The sequence below is a fragment of the Carassius auratus genome, unplaced genomic scaffold (genome assembly GCF_003368295.1).
Source record: "Carassius auratus strain Wakin unplaced genomic scaffold, ASM336829v1 scaf_tig00042450, whole genome shotgun sequence".
NCBI lineage: Eukaryota > Metazoa > Chordata > Actinopteri > Cypriniformes > Cyprinidae > Carassius > Carassius auratus.
In genome coordinates, this window is record NW_020526719.1 from 35,314 (window position 1) to 53,558 (window position 18,245).

General features: G+C 35.2%; 1 protein-coding gene across 2 annotated transcripts in view; it reads right to left on the reverse strand.

Moving 5' to 3' along the window:
- Positions 1-56: 56 nt before the first annotated feature.
- LOC113085848 (AP-3 complex subunit beta-2-like) overlaps positions 57-18,245 on the reverse strand; it is a 32,454-nt gene continuing 14,265 nt past the window's right edge. Inside the window, exons 6-28 of one of the 2 annotated variants that reach the window (XM_026255279.1) lie at positions 17,620-17,686; positions 17,352-17,534; positions 17,098-17,274; positions 15,992-16,089; positions 15,551-15,605; positions 15,048-15,119; positions 14,844-14,906; positions 13,102-13,234; positions 12,704-12,813; positions 12,450-12,626; positions 11,251-11,437; positions 10,976-11,094; positions 8,150-8,188; positions 7,498-7,612; positions 5,691-5,880; positions 5,421-5,592; positions 5,204-5,291; positions 5,015-5,124; positions 4,345-4,573; positions 4,167-4,251; positions 3,573-3,670; positions 2,041-2,179; positions 57-1,268 (exon numbers count right to left, since the gene is read on the reverse strand). In XM_026255279.1, coding sequence (XP_026111064.1) covers positions 1,082-1,268; positions 2,041-2,179; positions 3,573-3,670; positions 4,167-4,251; positions 4,345-4,573; positions 5,015-5,124; positions 5,204-5,291; positions 5,421-5,592; positions 5,691-5,880; positions 7,498-7,612; positions 8,150-8,188; positions 10,976-11,094; positions 11,251-11,437; positions 12,450-12,626; positions 12,704-12,813; positions 13,102-13,234; positions 14,844-14,906; positions 15,048-15,119; positions 15,551-15,605; positions 15,992-16,089; positions 17,098-17,274; positions 17,352-17,534; positions 17,620-17,686 — 2,893 coding nt within the window. In that variant the 3' untranslated portion in view covers positions 57-1,081. The remainder of the gene's footprint in view (positions 1,269-2,040; positions 2,180-3,572; positions 3,671-4,166; positions 4,252-4,344; positions 4,574-5,014; positions 5,125-5,203; positions 5,292-5,420; positions 5,593-5,690; positions 5,881-7,497; positions 7,613-8,149; positions 8,189-10,975; positions 11,095-11,250; positions 11,438-12,449; positions 12,627-12,703; positions 12,814-13,101; positions 13,235-14,843; positions 14,907-15,047; positions 15,120-15,550; positions 15,606-15,991; positions 16,090-17,097; positions 17,275-17,351; positions 17,535-17,619; positions 17,687-18,245) is intronic. The other variant, XM_026255280.1, reaches the window with a different exon arrangement.

An 18,245-nucleotide genomic window follows, 5' to 3' on the forward strand; every position in this document is an offset into this window, starting at 1 on the left:
AAACCATGTAAACACATCAAAGTTCAATAAAAAAATAGAAGACATCTTCATTTGAGTGTGCGTTCTCTTTTATTGACATTTAAAACTCTTTATAATAAATAGAGATATAATATTTAAACAACACATGATTTCCCACAGTCACACAGTAAAGCTATGAGAAGGAGAAGGAAGATCTGGTTTATGCCATCAAGCACATCATCAAAACAAAAAAGGTCTAAAACTAACATTGTCTTCACTAGGATGAACGGCTCCAGACTGCATTAAAATATCTAAAATAACTGGATTGTGATATACTGTATTCTTCTGAGAGCTTCACAAGAACAAGAAGCTGATGAATGTTGGGAGATACACCAGTCCATAAGCCTAGTTCAGTAGTTACACATTCGCAATTACAGAAAAGACACATTTCCTGTTGAGAGAGATGTTGCTACAACATGAAGGCAGTGAATTCATACTGATGTTTTTGGAGGTTTTGATTTTTGCTAAACCAACAGAAAGTGACTGTGTTATGAAACGAATGAGAAAACGTTTAGAAGAGTTCAACAAAGTTCATGTTTTCTAAACCAGTTTGAAGCGGTTTCTGGAAACAAATCTACTGTCGTCATGTGGATGTGGTCTGGCATTAGATGTAAGACATTGCATTCAGTAAATGTGAAAGATAAACACTGCACAGAGTTTCTATTGATTTCAGGAAGATCACAAAGGCAGCAAATGAATCACTCAGATGATTATTAGTCTGAGCAGATGGATTTATTAACTGGTTAGAGACTCATGGATTACAAGGTGCTTTCCAAAAACTGTCAAGCATGTACTGTATATCCTAACAAGCGCCTAAATTGAAACTGATGCAGGTTTGTGCAGTAGTTCAGGTGAGTTTATGGTGTGAAGAATCTCTTTGATGCCATGCAATGTTCAGCAGAAGAACATAAGAGGAACACACTGGGCCGTGAATGTTACTTTAGCTGTTCTGACATCAGTTCTAAGTATATTTTTGATGCTACAAGCCAGTCCACATGGGCGAAATATCTGCAAATCAATGTGGTAAGCAGCAGTAGGAGGGTGTTGGCTGTAGGGGATGCCATCACTGCGACAGGGCTAGCACGAGGTCTTTAACCAGCATCGTGCCGATCACCATCTTCTCACAGTTCACCGTCAGCTGAGCTCCGCCGCCTTCCTTCGTAGTTACGGTGACTAGCACTAGACAACCGCTGCTGACTGTTTTACCTGCGAATCTGTAAACAGGAACGGAAGGAGGAGGAGGAGGTGTACTGAGGTTTCAAAAGATCACAGGCCAGAAATAAAGGCAGAAAAGCGAAGAATGAAAGAGTTTAACATACTCAAATAAGGGTACCTTTATTCAAACCTACATTAAATATAAATGAACATACAAATGCCTCTAAAATATAACTAATACCAGTCCCTCCACGGAATTTCAGCGATTCTGTGATCACTGAATCCAATGCTAAATAAAATTTTTTTGCATTTTTTTGCGATCCTGCATAATCACAAAAAATGAATTATCCCTAAGTTGCAATGCATCATTTTCAAAATACAGATATGTGCATCTGATATCAGTGAATGGTGTGTCTGAAACAGCGACAGCCATGGAAAACTGCCATGGAAAGGCAAAGCAATTTCCTAATGCAAATGCAGAGCACCAATTCCTAGTATGGTTATGACTTTCTTTTACACTTTTTAAGTTATTAACACATTACAGTGATCAAGAAACAGGATGAATGACAAAATAAAAAGCATTGCATGGGGGAATGTAATAAAAAAGAGTTATGGTAAATGTACTATCATACAAATTTTTTTTTTAAACATCGCAAATTTTGTGCAAATTCATGCAAATTATCACCACAAAATGGTCAATGGGATTCTTTTATCATGAAAAGTCCTAAAAAAAAAATACTTTTTAAAAGTATTACAGTCCTGGAGGCCTGATTTTACAAATGTATCAATATAGTAATCATACTTGGTGTAAACGGGCCTTTAGAGACCCCATCCCAAATGAGCCACCCCTTCACGTGTGTGTGTTACCTGCACTCTTTATCTGAACCGCATGGTACTCTGCTCAAGTTGGCGGTGGCCGTGACCCTCTCAACGATGACATGTTCGTTCACACATTTCTCTCCCAGCGTCAGCTTCTCCAAGATTTCATTCATTCCCATCAGTTTACCTGTGAAAAGAGACCGACAGCATCTCTTCGTCAGATCAGTGCTCCGTCAAACTGTCTGAGACATTTGATGGAGCCCCAGAGATGCCCAGAGTCCATTTCGTCAAACCCCAACTTGGAATTGTCAACCTAGATTGTGAACAGTGTTGGAAAAATTCTACATTTATTTTATTAAGTAAACAGAAACTAATTCCATGTAATTAATTACATTGTTAGCTTACCAGCATGCTTATGTCAGACTATTACTCAACAGTGAACGTCTGTCTGGTCTCTTGTGCATTAACAGAGTTGCAGCCCACGAAGAGTGTTACTTAAAAGCTCAAAAGTCATTAACAACGGCACCTTGGTAGGTAGCTGACTATGTAGACAGTACACAACAAGGTTTTGTGAGCTGTGCTGAGCGTGCTGGTCTCACAAGTGTTGTGATGGTTCAGGGTCACTCAGACAGGTTCAGTGTTTCGTAGCCACATTCCTAGATGCAGCATAATGTTACCTTGACATGGTGTGAGGAAATGCAAAGTCATGGTAACAGTCGCCAAGGCAATATCTGGAGACTGGTAAGAGGGAGGGGCAGCTGGAAGCAAAATCATTTCCAGAATAACATGAAGAGGGTGTGCAGCTGACAAAAATATGTTCTAAGAACGTTTTGAAAACATTAAGTTATGAAAACGTCACAATGTGGAAAAATCTGTCAATGTTATCAGAATTTTCAAAAAAAAAAAAGATTCTTTGTTATGCGAACATTCCATTTTTATTATTTTACAAACATTATGGGAACGTTACTCATGAATGTTCTCTGAACATTCTTAAACGAGTAGTTATCAAACTTGTTAGAATTTTTTTTTTAGATGAATGTCAGACTGAAATGTTTCACAAAAAATGAATTCCATGTAGGATGGCCATATGTGCTTTAGTGTTTTAGTAACGTTTCTGGAAGAAAATTAGTTCATAACATTGAGAGAACCTTGCCAGAACACTTTAACCAAAGTTCTGAGAACGTTCCCTGTGAGCTGGTTGTGTGCATCTGTGAAAACAAATCAGGAAATATAGAGGAAGTGGAGGACTGGAAGTGATATGCTAATCAGCTACCTCAGAGAAACTTACCATTCAAAAGATTCTCTAATGAACAGCAGAAAAACGAACCCACGGAAGAGGAAAACATGAGTTTGGTTACAAAAGTATGTCGTTTTAGTACACAATAGAAGAAATCAGTTAGGAAAAGCCATGAAACATTAAATTAATATTTCATGAGAAATGAAAAGAGAGACAGAAAAACTTTCTCTGGAAAATTAATCTCAGAGAGACACTGCTGCATATGACAGATGTTTTGATGAAAAGGAGCAATCAGAAGGGCAACTGTGAGTGTTAAAGCGAGAATGGGCTGACGTTCTCTCACCTTGCTCCTTCTTGAAGTCGTTTTCTGTCAGAAATGCTGGTGTCATTAGCTCCCCGACGGGCGGCTGGATGGAAGCAAAGAACTTGCGGGTGTGAGTACTGAAAAACGTGAACAAAGATGCTTGGAATTGGAGTCAATAAACTGCTATTTGACTTATATGTATAGAGGTGAGCCAATCATGTTGTACAGGTATGTGATTTACATAAAGAAACATGCAGCCCGTTTCATTCAAAAGGTGAAGAATGGCAATAAAAAGCGAAATTATGACCATACATGGACCATTCAACAAAAATAAGTTCTAAGGTACTTCTACCATTCCCATTAAATTATGAAAATGTCATTTCTGAATGTTCTCCGATTGTTCAAAATGCGCAGTTTTTAAATGATTTTAGAACTTTTTTAGTTATGCAGATTTTAACAACATCAAAGACCAATTCATTTGATTATTTTGCAAACATTATTGGATTGTTACTTTGGAATGCTCTGTGAAAGTTCCTAAAAATTTTGCAACAAGTAAAAAACATCCTGTTAGCTGGGTAACAAGTGGACGTCAGGAAATAGAAGTTTATAACTGAGCTTCTTTTTAACACTCACCACAGCTGGAAGTTTGCTGCTTGCGTGGAATCACAGAAATCTATGCCCATCATCACGGTAACCGAATCACCTACTGCTAACATTTCTGAAAGAACAATACAAACAGAACAGAAATAAACCTGAAGTAGTTGTAGATAAAGCTGCTGTGGAAGATCTCATACTGCGCTGGGTTTCAGACCTATCTCAGCGAACTCTCGGATCCTCCTCCCGGACTGCAGCCTGGGATCTTCGATGTGCAGGTTTTTGATCTCAGAGTTTGTGTTGTTGGTAAATTGGATCTGGACGGCCACCATATTTGGGTCTGGACTGAAGGGCTGCCGGCTGAAGCAATAGTCAACCGCAAGACCCTCACCTTTTATACGATGCAGGAGCTCATACATCTTTATCGCACCAGAAGGTGCAATGGTCTGTGAGAAAACAGAAGTGATTTTATTCATATCAATGTATAAAAATGTATTATACACTACCGTTCAAAAGTCTGCAGTCAGTAAAAAAAGATTTCTTGGAAAGGAATGAATGCTTTTATTCAGCAAGGACACATTAAAATGATCAAAAGTTATTTTGAACTTTTTATTTAAAATGTAAAACTCACATTTCTGTCTTTTTATGCTTAAAACAAGAGAGAGAAGAAAAAAAATTATAATTGGAAAAATATAATTTGTATTTATTTATTTATTTTAATCTTGCATTGCATATGATTTTCTTTTATTTAATTCTGAAAATAATAAAAAGAGGTGCATAAAAAAATTAAGAAAATTCTAAGGGAAAATGAATTATATTGATAAACTTAGATTATGACAATATTTCTGCTATATTTATTGCAATTTAAAATTTGGCTTAAAACTCACTGTAGGTCCAAGAATAGCGTCGGTCAGTGACAAACCCTCCAGATCAGATACCAGACTACTGGACAGGAAGTTAACCGGAGTCACTGAAGCCGATGCTGGAGCTGGTTCAACTGGGAGAGAGAAAGAAAGACAAATGAGGTGCTTTTACATTCAAGTATTTGTCTTTAATCTTGTATGTGTTTTACTCACAGTCATCCAGATCCAGCAAAGACATTTCCTGCGTCTCCTTCTTGCTCTCTTTTTTGGATTGTTTGGGAGGCTGTTTTGATACAGGCGTCTGAGCGAAACAAGAAAAGGTCTATTGTTAACTCTTTATTATTAAGAAAAACCAGAAGGCAGTATACTGCATACAATGCACAGTATTCACGAAGTAGTCAGCTGGTATTCTACTCCAATCTAGCCCGACCTTCTTCTTCCTGATGTTGGATGTGTCCGACTCAGACTCCTCCTCTGACTCCTCCTCCGACTCATCCTCTGATTCGCTGCTCTCTGATTCGCTCTCTGATTCTGAAGCACTTTTCTGATTCTTCACTACCTTCCTGACACTCTTCCTGTCCTCTGCACTGCTGCTCTGCTCGCTGTGGGAATGATGGAGCAGAACATGAGACATTTGGTGAAACAAGCTGATCAGAACTTATAATTGACACTGGTTTGGTGTATTGTGTGGATGGCGCACCTCTCTGCACTCTCCTCTGCTGGCTTCTTTGCTTTGGTTTTATCCAGCTTCTTCCTTTTCTTCTTTTGCTCCTCCTCATCATCATCTTCCTCCTCAGACTCGGTCTCTTCTCCGCTCTCTTCACTCTCTGAACCGGAACCGCTTTCATCACTGCCGCTAGCGCTTGCTGAACCGCTGCCCGAATCTGATTCTACCAGAAGAGTGAGAGAAATTGTGATGAAAAATGTGTGATGAAATTGTTATGAAAAACTTGTGATGAAATTGTGATGAAAAACTTTTGATTAAATTGTGATGAAAAACTTGTGATGAAATTGTGATGAAAAACTTGTGATGAAAAACTTGTGATTAAATTGTGATGAAAAACTTGTGATTAAATTGTGATGAAAAACTTGTGATGAAAAACTTGTGATTAAATTGTGATGAAAAACTTGTGATTAAATTGTGATGAAAAACTTTTGATTAAATTGTGATGAAAAACTTGTGATGAAAAACTTGTGATGAAAAACTTGTGATTAAATTGTGATGAAAAACTTGTGATGAAAAACTTGTGATGAAAAACTTGTGATTAAATTGTTATGAAAAACTTGTGATGAAATTGTGATGAAAAACTTTTGATTAAATTGTGATGAAAAACTTTTGATTAAATTGTGATGAAAAACTTTTGATTAAATTGTGATGAAAAACTTTTGATTAAATTGTTATGAAAAACTTTTGATTAAATTGTGATGAAAAACTTGTGATTAAATTGTTATGAAAAACGTGATGAAATTGTGATGAAAAACTTTTGATTAAATTGTGATGAAAAACTTTTGATTAAATTGTGATGAAAAACTTTTGATTAAATTGTGATGAAAAACTTTTGATTAAATTGTGATGAAAAACTTGTGATGAAATTGTGATGAAAAACTTGTGATTAAATTGTTATGAAAAACGTGATGAAATTGTGATTAAAAACTTGTGATGGAATTGTGATGAAAAACGTGATGAAATTGTGATGAAAAATTTATGATGAAATTGTGATGAAAAACGTGATGAAATTGTGATGAAAAATGTGATGAAATTGTGATGAAGAATTTGTGATGGAATTGTGATGAAAAATGTGATGAAATTGTGATGAAGAATTTGTGATGGAACTGTGATGAAAAACGTGATGAAATTGTGATGAAGAATTTGTGATGGAATTGTGATGAAAAAAACGAACAAATGTTTTTCAACATTTTCTTCGTGATGAAAAAACTAAAATGGAACATGTATCAGTGCTGATTCTCATGAAAATAAACTATTTCCCCCAATATTTGCATGTACTATAAATTTTTTGTAATACAGGTTTGAAAAGAAAATGAAAAGAACTATATGGGAATCTAATCAAAATTAGTATTTTCTATCTGTATTTCGTTAGCTTAGCAACAAACTAATGTCCTACAGTAATCAGTGCTGAATCACATGTAAATTATCTTATTTTCTATTATTTGCATATACTAAGCATTTCTTGTAATAAACGTAATTAACTTAGCAACATGCCTTCAGCTTTCTGTTACAGCTCAGTAACTGTTACCACAGTTGTTGCCATATATACTATATTATGATATATTTTGGCTAGCATGCTGAAATGTTATTTTAGTATTATTTATATATTATTATAGTTTTTAGTAATAATTTATCTTTAAATTAATTAATTTAAATTAAATTATCTTAATTTTTTATGTTTGCTATATTCTTATTCCATTTAGTTTTTTTTAAACATTATTATTTTGTTGTTTATATTGTGATTTTTCCATGGACAATATGCTATATTGGCCACAGTTACCGCTATCTGCTGATTCAGTTGGACCTGATTCTCCTTCAGAGTCGGAGTAGAAAGGTTTCTCTACTTTCTTCTCCTTACGATCCTTCCGGCTTGAGCATTTGCTCCAATCTGGAATCTGCAAAGGATCACAAAACAGCATCAAAACAAGCTCAAGTACATCTGAAGGACCTAATCAGAGAAAGAGGTTCAAATAACGGCCATGAATGCCTCTTAATATGCAGCAAACATCTCTGTTTACACTCATACATCAATATAACTTCGGTTCTAGAGACTTGTGTCTCTCTTTGCTCAGTGTTTGATGTCTACAGCAGGGAAGGTTGTGCATTCATGGCTTTTATTCTCATTGTGTACATTTAAACATATAATTAAAGAAATCACATCCTAAGAAAAATACCCCAAAAGACCTCCAGCACTGAATAAATTCAACCCAAGATTAATTCAACTTTACGTTGTTGAACTAAATTAGTGATTAGCAACTAGCACAAGTGAGTGCTGTAGGTAATTTCCAGGGTGTTTTTTGAGGTTTCTGGTCTTTAATCGTAGAGCAAAGGCTGAGGAAAGGGAAAGGCTGATCTAGCACAGTACAGACGCTAGGCTAGGCTGGTGGCAAAAGCTCTTTGGGTCTGACGCTAAGGGTGACTAACAGACTCACGCTGGTTAAAGTGGTGACTCTTTCAAGCAGCGTAATAACCTGGCAAACAGGAAAGAATAAAAAGAAACGCAAGAATGATGCTGTGAGATGGCCAGAAGAAGAGGAAAGAAAAGAACAGAACAGAAAAAAATTATATTTTAAAGTACACACAAGGATTTAGGTTGCACTTGTCCACAGATTAGCACGTATTTGGATACGTTTTATGTCCATAATTCGCTAACAGCTTCAGTCAAAGAAACTGAAAGTGTTACATTCATACCAAAGACGATAACTTTATAAAGAGAATCAATTAGAACTAAACGAGAAAAGCAACTTCCACACCACAGGTATAACGATAACAACACAGAATAATTATATTATTGAAGTTTTTTCGAAGTGCTGAACAAAAAACAAAACAAAAAAACATTGACAGCCAATCAGAATGCATTCTACTTTAAAGCAAGTGAGCATTTAAAGTGTCAAACAACAAAACTGTAGTGCACGCTTATAATAAACATTGGTGTGGGATCTAATATAGTTATGGTTATAGTTATCATTCTTGGTGTGAACGGGTCATTAAGGGGGAAATTCACTCAGAATGAATAGCATTATTTACATCCGTACATCCTTTGGTGTCTAATTTAATAAATTCTCTCAAATTAGCACTCATAATTTCCAATGCAAATTATGCAAATTGGGTAACTGCATAAACACGCCCACATATTTAATGCTTAAATAAATCTGCACTGCACAACTCACAATCTTTTCGGTTGTTATTAAGTACTGAGTTGTTACCCAGCAGAGAACATTCTCAAAAACTTTGGCTAGCGTTCTGGCAAGGTTTTGAACAAACGTTCTTCCAGTAAATTTAATAGAATGTCTGTTTAAAGTTATCTGGTCTTTAGTAATGTTCTCAAAACGTTAGCACAAAAATGTTATTTATACATCATTCATGAAACATTTTTTTTCTTAAATGTTTAAGTTGGATGTTCGTGTAGTTAATGTTTTTAAATGTTACTACATGTACAACAACATTTGTATAACCATGAAAAAAAGTAACAACATTTAAAAAAAACTGGACGTTTTGAATGTTCGGAGAACATCAGTAATAAATGTTCATAAATAACTAAATTGATACATTAGTAAAACGTTCTTAGAGCATATTTTTGATAGCTGGGTAAGAAATACGGCAGATTAACACAATTTGACATACTTTACTGTACTACAGCTGTTATTCAGGCAACTAAAACAGCTCTTTAAACTGAAAAAGTCACTTATATTACGCTTTTTCTTTTATTAAAAACATTTATTCTTGGACAAACCATCAGAGATTTTGGCTGATTAAATTTGCATGTGTTTGGTTTACATTTAAATGTTGTACGCAAGAGTGTCTGTTTAGTGAATTCACCCCTTAGTTTAGAGCTTTCAGAAGGTCTCTAAACGTGACAATAACAAATCTGTATTAGGATGATGTTTTAATGCTTTGTTGAGAATTTGGTGTCACAGTAATGGAAGTGCAACGTTAATATGAAGGTTTTGCAATGTTGTGGTTTGCTTGGCAGGAAATTAAGTCAGCAGATTTCAGACTGAGACACGAAAACACACACTTTAGTAAGGTTGAGCCAGAGGCCTCGACTACATAAAGGACAGAGAGAAAAGCCACAGCACTCTGGTGGGCACCTCTCTCCAGTCTCCCAAGAGACCCATTCGGCCCCCACTGGTGTCTATGACCTCCTCTTGCTGCTTAATATGGCGTGCGGGAACATAAAGAGACAGATAGACTGTCAGAAAGGGGATGTGGATGAACATCGGATGGGATAAAACTGATAACTCCCAGAAATCTGCTGTGAATGTGAATGACGATGAACTAACAAACATGATTATGCAGACAAAAACCTGGCTGGACTCAAGACCCTGAGCGATCAGTGTGTGGTACAGACCTCATGCATATGCAGATTTGATCATGGAATATTAATCAGGAAGGAGTGGCATGTGTGAATGTGTGTGGGTGTGTCTGTCTAGTTAGTTCTAGAACTCTCAGTGATTTTAAAACAATTCTAGAACCACAGAAAAACATCTACTATTTGGACAAATAATTTTAGAATTTGTGTGTAAATAATTTTAAAGGAATGTTCAGTGTTCAAGTTAAACTCATTAAAGACATGCTGTTAATAGAGTAAAACAATCTTTGATTTACAGCAAAATGTTTATATATTTTATAAATATATATATATATATAAACAAAGCAATATAATTTACATTTTCTATGCCATTTGCAGTGTTTCATGCTAAAGAGTTCTCATGGCATAATTTGCATGATTCGCGGTTCTCTGATTGGAGGAGAGTCTCAGCTAAATTTCATGGTTAAACGTGATTATTTAAAAGTTTAAATAATGAAAGCTGATTACTTCAACAAAAGCAAACGTCCTCGATTAACAACCTCGTAGCTCACAACAGGTCTGTCTTTAAAGTTATCATTAAAAATAAGTTCTGCTATTAAGAAAATTAATGGAGATTTTCCTTCCAGAATCCGAATGTTGCACTCTATTAAATACCAAGGGAAATCATTTTGACACATCGACCAATAGGGCTGCAGGATGAGTAGCTACCACCCCGCTGAAATGCAGAGTGTGTGATTTATGTGTTATGAGGGTGGAGTTATGCTAATGAGCGAGGAGAGTGAGCGATATAAAAGTGATTGGTAGTGTGTTTTTTTGTCAGTGCTTTGGGGCGTTTCTTTGGGAGATCTTGCATGTTGGAGCTTCCTCTTGTGGTCTGTAGGAGAAGCACCCCTGCACCCTCTGGCCCTGTCAGAACTGTTTGCTCTGCACACACAGAATCCTTCACCTCCACGTTGCGCACGGATGGGTCAGGTGCCGATTCAGGCCAGTTGGGCAGCTCCTGGTATCCTCCGGCTTTAGCGTTCAGCAGATGGGACAGTGACCCCAGCTGGAAGTGATCTCGGTCTGCAAAGAATTGAAGAAAATCACAATGAGATCTCTAATGTCTCAATCGTGTCCACAGATTTTTCTAAAGGTCCCAGTAATCTCAAGATGTAAAAATATGCTCGGATTTGCACGCAATTCAGGATCTAAACCTATAACTGAAACTAAAATGAAAACCTTTAAATGGAGACTCCAGGACGGGGGCAGGCTTGAGTGCCAGGAAAAGCTTCTTGGCGTATTTGTTAAGAGCGCCGCTTTTATCGGTGGGCACAATGAGTTGGCGGATAAAGCGGGCTCGATCTCTGATGTCATAGTTTTGATCATATTTTGCCAGGTTCAGTACATACTGCGTCAACAGTTTAGTCTGAAAGATAGAAAAGAGAAGAAAAACACAAAGGAATTGAACTCTCAGGAGTCTCAAGAGTTTCAGTCAACGTAGTTGAGTGCATCTAAATGATATGACATGCAGACAAAAATTGTATTGCTTGATTAAATAATGACTGAAATAATGAATCTTACATGAAAAGAAAAAGTTAAATAAAATTATATAATTTAGTTACCTGCCAAAGCAACATTTCTCATTTTTATGTAGTTTAACTTGATGCACAAAAATTATTAAAACTCAAATAAAATGTAAAAATAATTATTAAAACAAAAGAAAATAAATGCATGAGTATGCAGGGAAATTAACTCAAAAATACATTTATTAATACAGTACATTTCAGTTGTGTTCCCATGTTTTCACTCCTATATTATCCCCTGTCTTTCAGCTGTTTTAACATCATTTCACAGGTTTTCAGAAAGCTTCAGCTATATTCAGCCATCATTTATAAAAAATACTGCACAACACCAGATTACCTTAAACATCTTAAACTGGCTTTTCATGCATTTTTGATGCATGTTTGCTTTCATTTATGAGTTTCGTCATGTTGCATAATGCAAGGCAGCTAGCTTACTGCTAATGTGATCTGCATTACTTATCCTAATAGCATGCAAACAATCATGCATCTCACTTCTGTGCAGGGTTATCAATATTTAAAACTATTCAAATATTTTCATTAATTGAAATAAAGCTCAAATAAAATATAAATATTAGAAAGGAAAATCTAAGATAAAATTTGCCTCGGTTATTACCGGAATTAAGATGAAGTTAAAGTACTAAAATTACTAAATGGAAATAAATAACTAAAACTGAAATAAAAATCAATCTAACTATTAATATTAAATAAAAGACAAAAGCACATAAAAAACTACAATTAAAATAAAAACTGAAAATATAAAAATAAAAGCTCAAAAAAATTCACAACATGAATAGTTTATGAAAAATACTATTAAAGTAACACTGCTTCTTTGTAAGCACATGTTTGTCCCCTCGCCTGTTTTGAGTTAGTTAGGTACAGTTTGGCAGCCAGATTGATGATCTGCAGCTTGACAATGTCTTCCTCGTTGTTGAAGCTTTTGGCCATCTTTCTCAGGACGTCGGGGGCGATTTTGGGGACGTGTTCGCAGTATTCTCCGATCAGCCACAGGATGCTCGCTCGGGCCATGGGCACCTGACGTCACACACACTATCAGGACTAGGGAGTGCGTTTAAATGTGAAAAAAAGGGTAGTTTAGATCACAACTTTACCTGGATGTTGTCGATGAGTTTGGCCATGTGTTTGATGATGTCACTATGCTGTTCAGGCTGCATCTGCAGAAGCTTTTTGATCACCACCACTGATTCAGCCACAACCAACTCTGAAAACACACACCTAAGATTACTCAAAATTACCTGACAGACGTCTTTGGCCATTGCACTGTGGCTTGCGGTTTTATTCAGCATGCGATGGACCAATTTCAAGTGTATTTCAAGAGTATTTACAGGAAAATAGGCTCATATTTTTCTTCTTTTGCATCATAAGAACCTCATCTGACATCGAGTAAAGAACTTTTGATGTCTTCTTAAGTGGTTCTCACTTTGTGGATAATTAATGGGCATTAAAAACATTCTGTTGCATTCCCTTGCCCCCAAACACACGCTCTCACCGTCTCTGTTGGACAGCAGCTGGACGAGGCCGTTCAGACAGGTGTCTCTGACTTCACCGATGTTTGTAGCACAGCGACCTATGGCCTGAATGCTGGCCGCCACAAAATCCTTATCCATGCTCTTAATATATGTCTTGAACACAGATAGAGAAATATATGATCCCTAATTATAACATTCTAGAATATACTACTGTTAACACTGTTAACTATAATCTTACCATGGGTGGTTGACAAAATGACATGAACTTATTTTATTCAACATCAACATTTTAGGTTCAAATGTACTGTATATGTATGTGTAGTGTAAGTGTATTGTAAGTGTTTTGATGGGTCACCATTTCTTTTTTCATAATTTTTATCAACCTTTTAGTTTGCAGTTCACTTAATTAGTCGTGGTGAGACAAATAAATCATGCAAATATTTCATGTAGTCTCCTAAAAAAATATATAATCCTAAAAACTTAACATAATATTAGTTTATAATGTGTACAACTGTTCAAAAGTATGGGGTAGTTTCTTTTTTTTTTAACAAGAATGCATTTCATTGATCTATAGTCACAGAAAAGACATTTAAAATTCTGTTCTTTTAAACTTCATCAGAGAATCATGGAAAAATATTTTTGAAAATATTAAGCATGGAGCAGCACAACCGTTATTAATTTTTTTATTTATTTTTTGTGAGCAGCAATTTAGCATATTAGAAACATTTCAGATAGATAGATAGATAGATAGATAGATAGATAGATACATGTTATTTTAGATTTTATTTTAAAGTTGCAACAATATTTGTAAAAAATACATAGAAGTGCTGGGCAGCGATTAATCACCTCCAAAATAAATGTTTTAGTTTACATAATATATGTGTGTATACTGTGTATATTTATTATGGATATATAAATACACACACATATGCATGTACATATTTAAGAAAAATATACTGTTTATATATAAAAAATATTTATATATAATATAAATTACCGTATTTTCGGACTATAAGTCGCACCTGAGTATAAGTCGCATCAGTCCAAAAATACGTCATGATGAGGGAAAAAACATAAATAAGTCGCACTGGACTATAATAAGTCACATTTATTTAGAACCAAGAACCAAGAGAAAACATTACCGTCTCCAGCCGCCAGAGGGCGCTATATGTCTTCAGTGTAGACTACAGGAGCACTGAGCAGCATTAGAGCGCCCTCTCACAGCTGGAGACGGTAATGTTTTCTCTCGGTTCATGTCAAATCAATTTTGATAAATAAGTCGCACCTGACTATAAGCTGCAGGACCAGCCAAACTATGAAAAAAAGTGTGACTTATAGTCCGGAAAATACGGTAGGTGAATATAAATATATACATGTAAATATTTTCAAAATATATACTGTATGTGTGTATTTATATATACATAATTAATATTCAATTCAATAATTAATTAGTACACACACACACACACATATATTATGTAAACAAAAACTTTTATTTTGGATGTGATTTATTGAGATTAATCGTTGCCCAACAATAGTATATTGTAACAATATTTGCGTTTTAACTGTATTTTTGGTCAAATAAATAAAGCAAATAAATGCATTGGTAAGCATAAGAGACTTCTTTCAAAAGCTTAAAAAAACAGACCCCAAACTTTTGAATGGTATATTATAATAAATCATAAATTATATATTAAATGATATTATATTACACCATAAAAGCAGTATATATATATATATACACACGTATATAAAACGGTACCTGAAATTCTCTCAGGATGGTGGAGATGTTCGTCTCATTAGCCAAATTAGTCAAAACCTCCAGCTGTGTTCATAAGAGAAGATAAAATCATCAGTCCAACTTTAAAACTCTCAAAGTATATGAATCAACACTCTTGAGTGAAACCATTCAATGGCATAATATCTCACTATAGAGATTCACGTGTTTCAGAGCGTGTCTGTTCACCTTGAGGATTTTGATCTGCGTCGGGTCTGTGGAGCGGATATAAAAACTCTTCAGATACGGCTCAAACATTCCCTGAAAGACAAAAAACATGCATATTCCAACATCAGAGCATTCATCTAAACAGATGAAAACCTAACATGTTTCTGTTCTATTATGCCTTTACAGAAAGGCTTCTCAAAGTCTGAAATCTCTCAAGGACAAACCAATAAATGGATGAAAGCAAAACCACAAGGAACCTTTTAGGTTAAATATTGAATCGTGAAATATTATTTCAATTTGCAGCAAAGCTTCTCGATGCATTGAACTATATGGAGTAAAACATCAAGCTCCAGCGTTCAGATCAAGCGTTGTTTGTTGACCTTTCCAATCACACTTGATGCATAAAATCCTCATATTATGTAAGTACATGGTCAAATTGTCCTATGACTCAGTGATCTCCAGTGCTTTTCAAGAGGAAGTCAAAGTGACGCATGTGCTTTTACACTTTTCTGTGAATCACTCACTCGTCTCTTGATGGTCATCGTGGCCACGTTCTGAAGCACGACGTACTGCACTTCACTACAGAGACACAAAACACACGTCAACATCAGTGACACAATCAAGACGTTCAGAATTCAAAAGCCTTGAAAAGTGTTTGAGATGAGAAGTAATATTTTTAAAGAAGAGGCTTATAAACGGAGCGATGCATGTGAATAATGGATGAGGTTTACGGTCTGAGTATCTCCCTATCTGCGGCTAATGCCAAATTCTGTGCGAACTGCGGTGTCATCATCCAGTGCCATTTCGCCTGCGTTGACTAATGATGTTATCAGCTGACGTCATATCTTACATCATTAAACAGAGACACTTCACGTGGTGTCAGAGTTTGAGGGACAAAAGTGTGTTTGTCTCTGATCTGCGTGTGAGTGTGTTAATGTTCCATTAGTACGTGACTGATTACTCACCTGTGGCTGCGCATCAGCCTGACCAACGCTTTAGCAATGATGCCCACCTCTGCTTTAGGAGCCAAATGGAAGTACAACTGAGCTACTGCCATCACCACCTGCACAGACAGAGAGAGGGGCTCATTATGAGACAGTTCCGGCTAAATCAACACCATTTCTCCATTTAGAGGTCATGTGTGAACCGATCCAATTATCATAATTCTGGGAAAACAGCTTTAGCACTTTGTCAACTTAATAACTGATGCAATGTGTGAACAACAGTAAAAAAAAAAAAAAAAAAAAAAAAAAAAAAAAAAATTATATATATATATATATATATATATATATAATTTTAAAAAATGACACTAAATTGGATTATAAATATATTTAAATGTAAAATAAAATTAAGAAAAACTGGGGGGGGGATAACATGAAATTATATTTATTTTAATAAAATAAATATAAAATTAAAAAAACATGCATTTAATAATAATAAAAATAATAATAACAACAACAATAAATTAAATAAAAAAGTATACGATAAAAAAATAAAAAAAATAAATAAAAATAATAACCGAACAATTGGAAAAAACTGACACTAATTTACTGAAACTGAAACTAAAAATACATTAATAATACATAAATAATAAAACAAATGTCCCTTAAATTTAACAATAAAAAACACTAACAATATCAAACCAAAAAGACTTCAAAAAAGACGAAAAAGGCCAAAATTATACAATTTAAAACAATTAAATACAGTTATAAATAATTAGAATAATAAAAACACCAGTTGAGTAATTGGAAAGACTGACAGTGAACTAAAGTAAATTCTCATGACTCCAAAACTAATTAAAATAGTAACATATATGCATTTGGCATACACTTTAAAATAAATGACTGGACTAAAGGCATTCCAATTCAGTTTCCTGCAGCATGTGGACAATTCAATTCAAAGTTTGATCAGTTCGTTCTTAAAATCAGAATTTCCCTAAATATAATTACTAAAATATTCTAGATAATTGTTTAATATATAGAAAATAAATAATACTGTTTCTAATTAATAATTAACTTGTAGTGAAGCAAAAGCAGAACTGAGTGTGTGTGTGTGTGTGTGTGTGCCTCACAGCAGCGTTGCGGCTCTGCAGCAGGGGTTTGGTGTTCCTCAGTAGGAGTCTGTGATCGGGGTCCATCACATATGGCTTCCTCTTCACTACAGAGGCCGCCTCAGCTTTCTTATCTTCATCTTCCTCATCATCAGAGGCGTAGAAGGCCTTCTCGCTGTTCTCCTCCAACAGAGACTCCTGCGTATACACACACACATGTTAACAGTGGACACATCTTCCTGCGATACACACTCACAGACGTGTGAGATACTCACATTGACGTTGGGGTTGAGGAACTGTGTTCTGGCGTAGCGTGTGAGCATGTTGATGATGACCACCTGACCCCACTCCTCCACGTCAATCAGCAGGTTACACAGCTTACGGTAGTTCTTATGGATCAGATCGATGCGGTCCGGACACACTTCCTCAAACGCCATCACCACACTGCCGGCTACCAGCTACACACACACACACACACACGCGCGCATCAGGAATGAGGATCATATCTCAGCAGCACTGACCTGAAATGATTCTGTCACTCACTGTGGTTTTATCAGACAGCAGCTTCTCGATGACTTCAATCAACTGATCTTTCTGTTCTGGGTCCAGACTGACAGAAAGAAAGAAGGAAAGAAAGAATTCCATGCTTTTTCATACTTAAATTATTTCATTACGAATTAATATTTCATATCTACTTCATTATTTATTGTTTTGCTAGTGGGATATTTAAGGATACACAAGTTTCTTGATCACCCTCTTGAGACTGACTTGAAAAATGACCATACCTTATTTTTTATTTATTCTTAAATATATAAGATTAACAAATACATTTTTACAAATACCTAGAAATCGAATAATACATAAAAAGTTTTAAATATAAAATTATAATAATTTATATTTATATAAAATACATATTTATTACACAGTATATTACACAAAATGTATTTTATTATATAATTCATATGAGAAATATATCTGTATTTTGAAATAAGGAGACTTTTTACGTTTATAAAACTTTTATAAAAAGGAAATTAATACTTTTACTCAGCAAAGATGCATTAAATTGTTTATTTTCATCAGACAATCCTGAAATTAATATTAATAATAATAAAAATAATAATAATGTTTTCAAAAGGATCATGTGACACTGAAGACTGGAGTAATGGCTG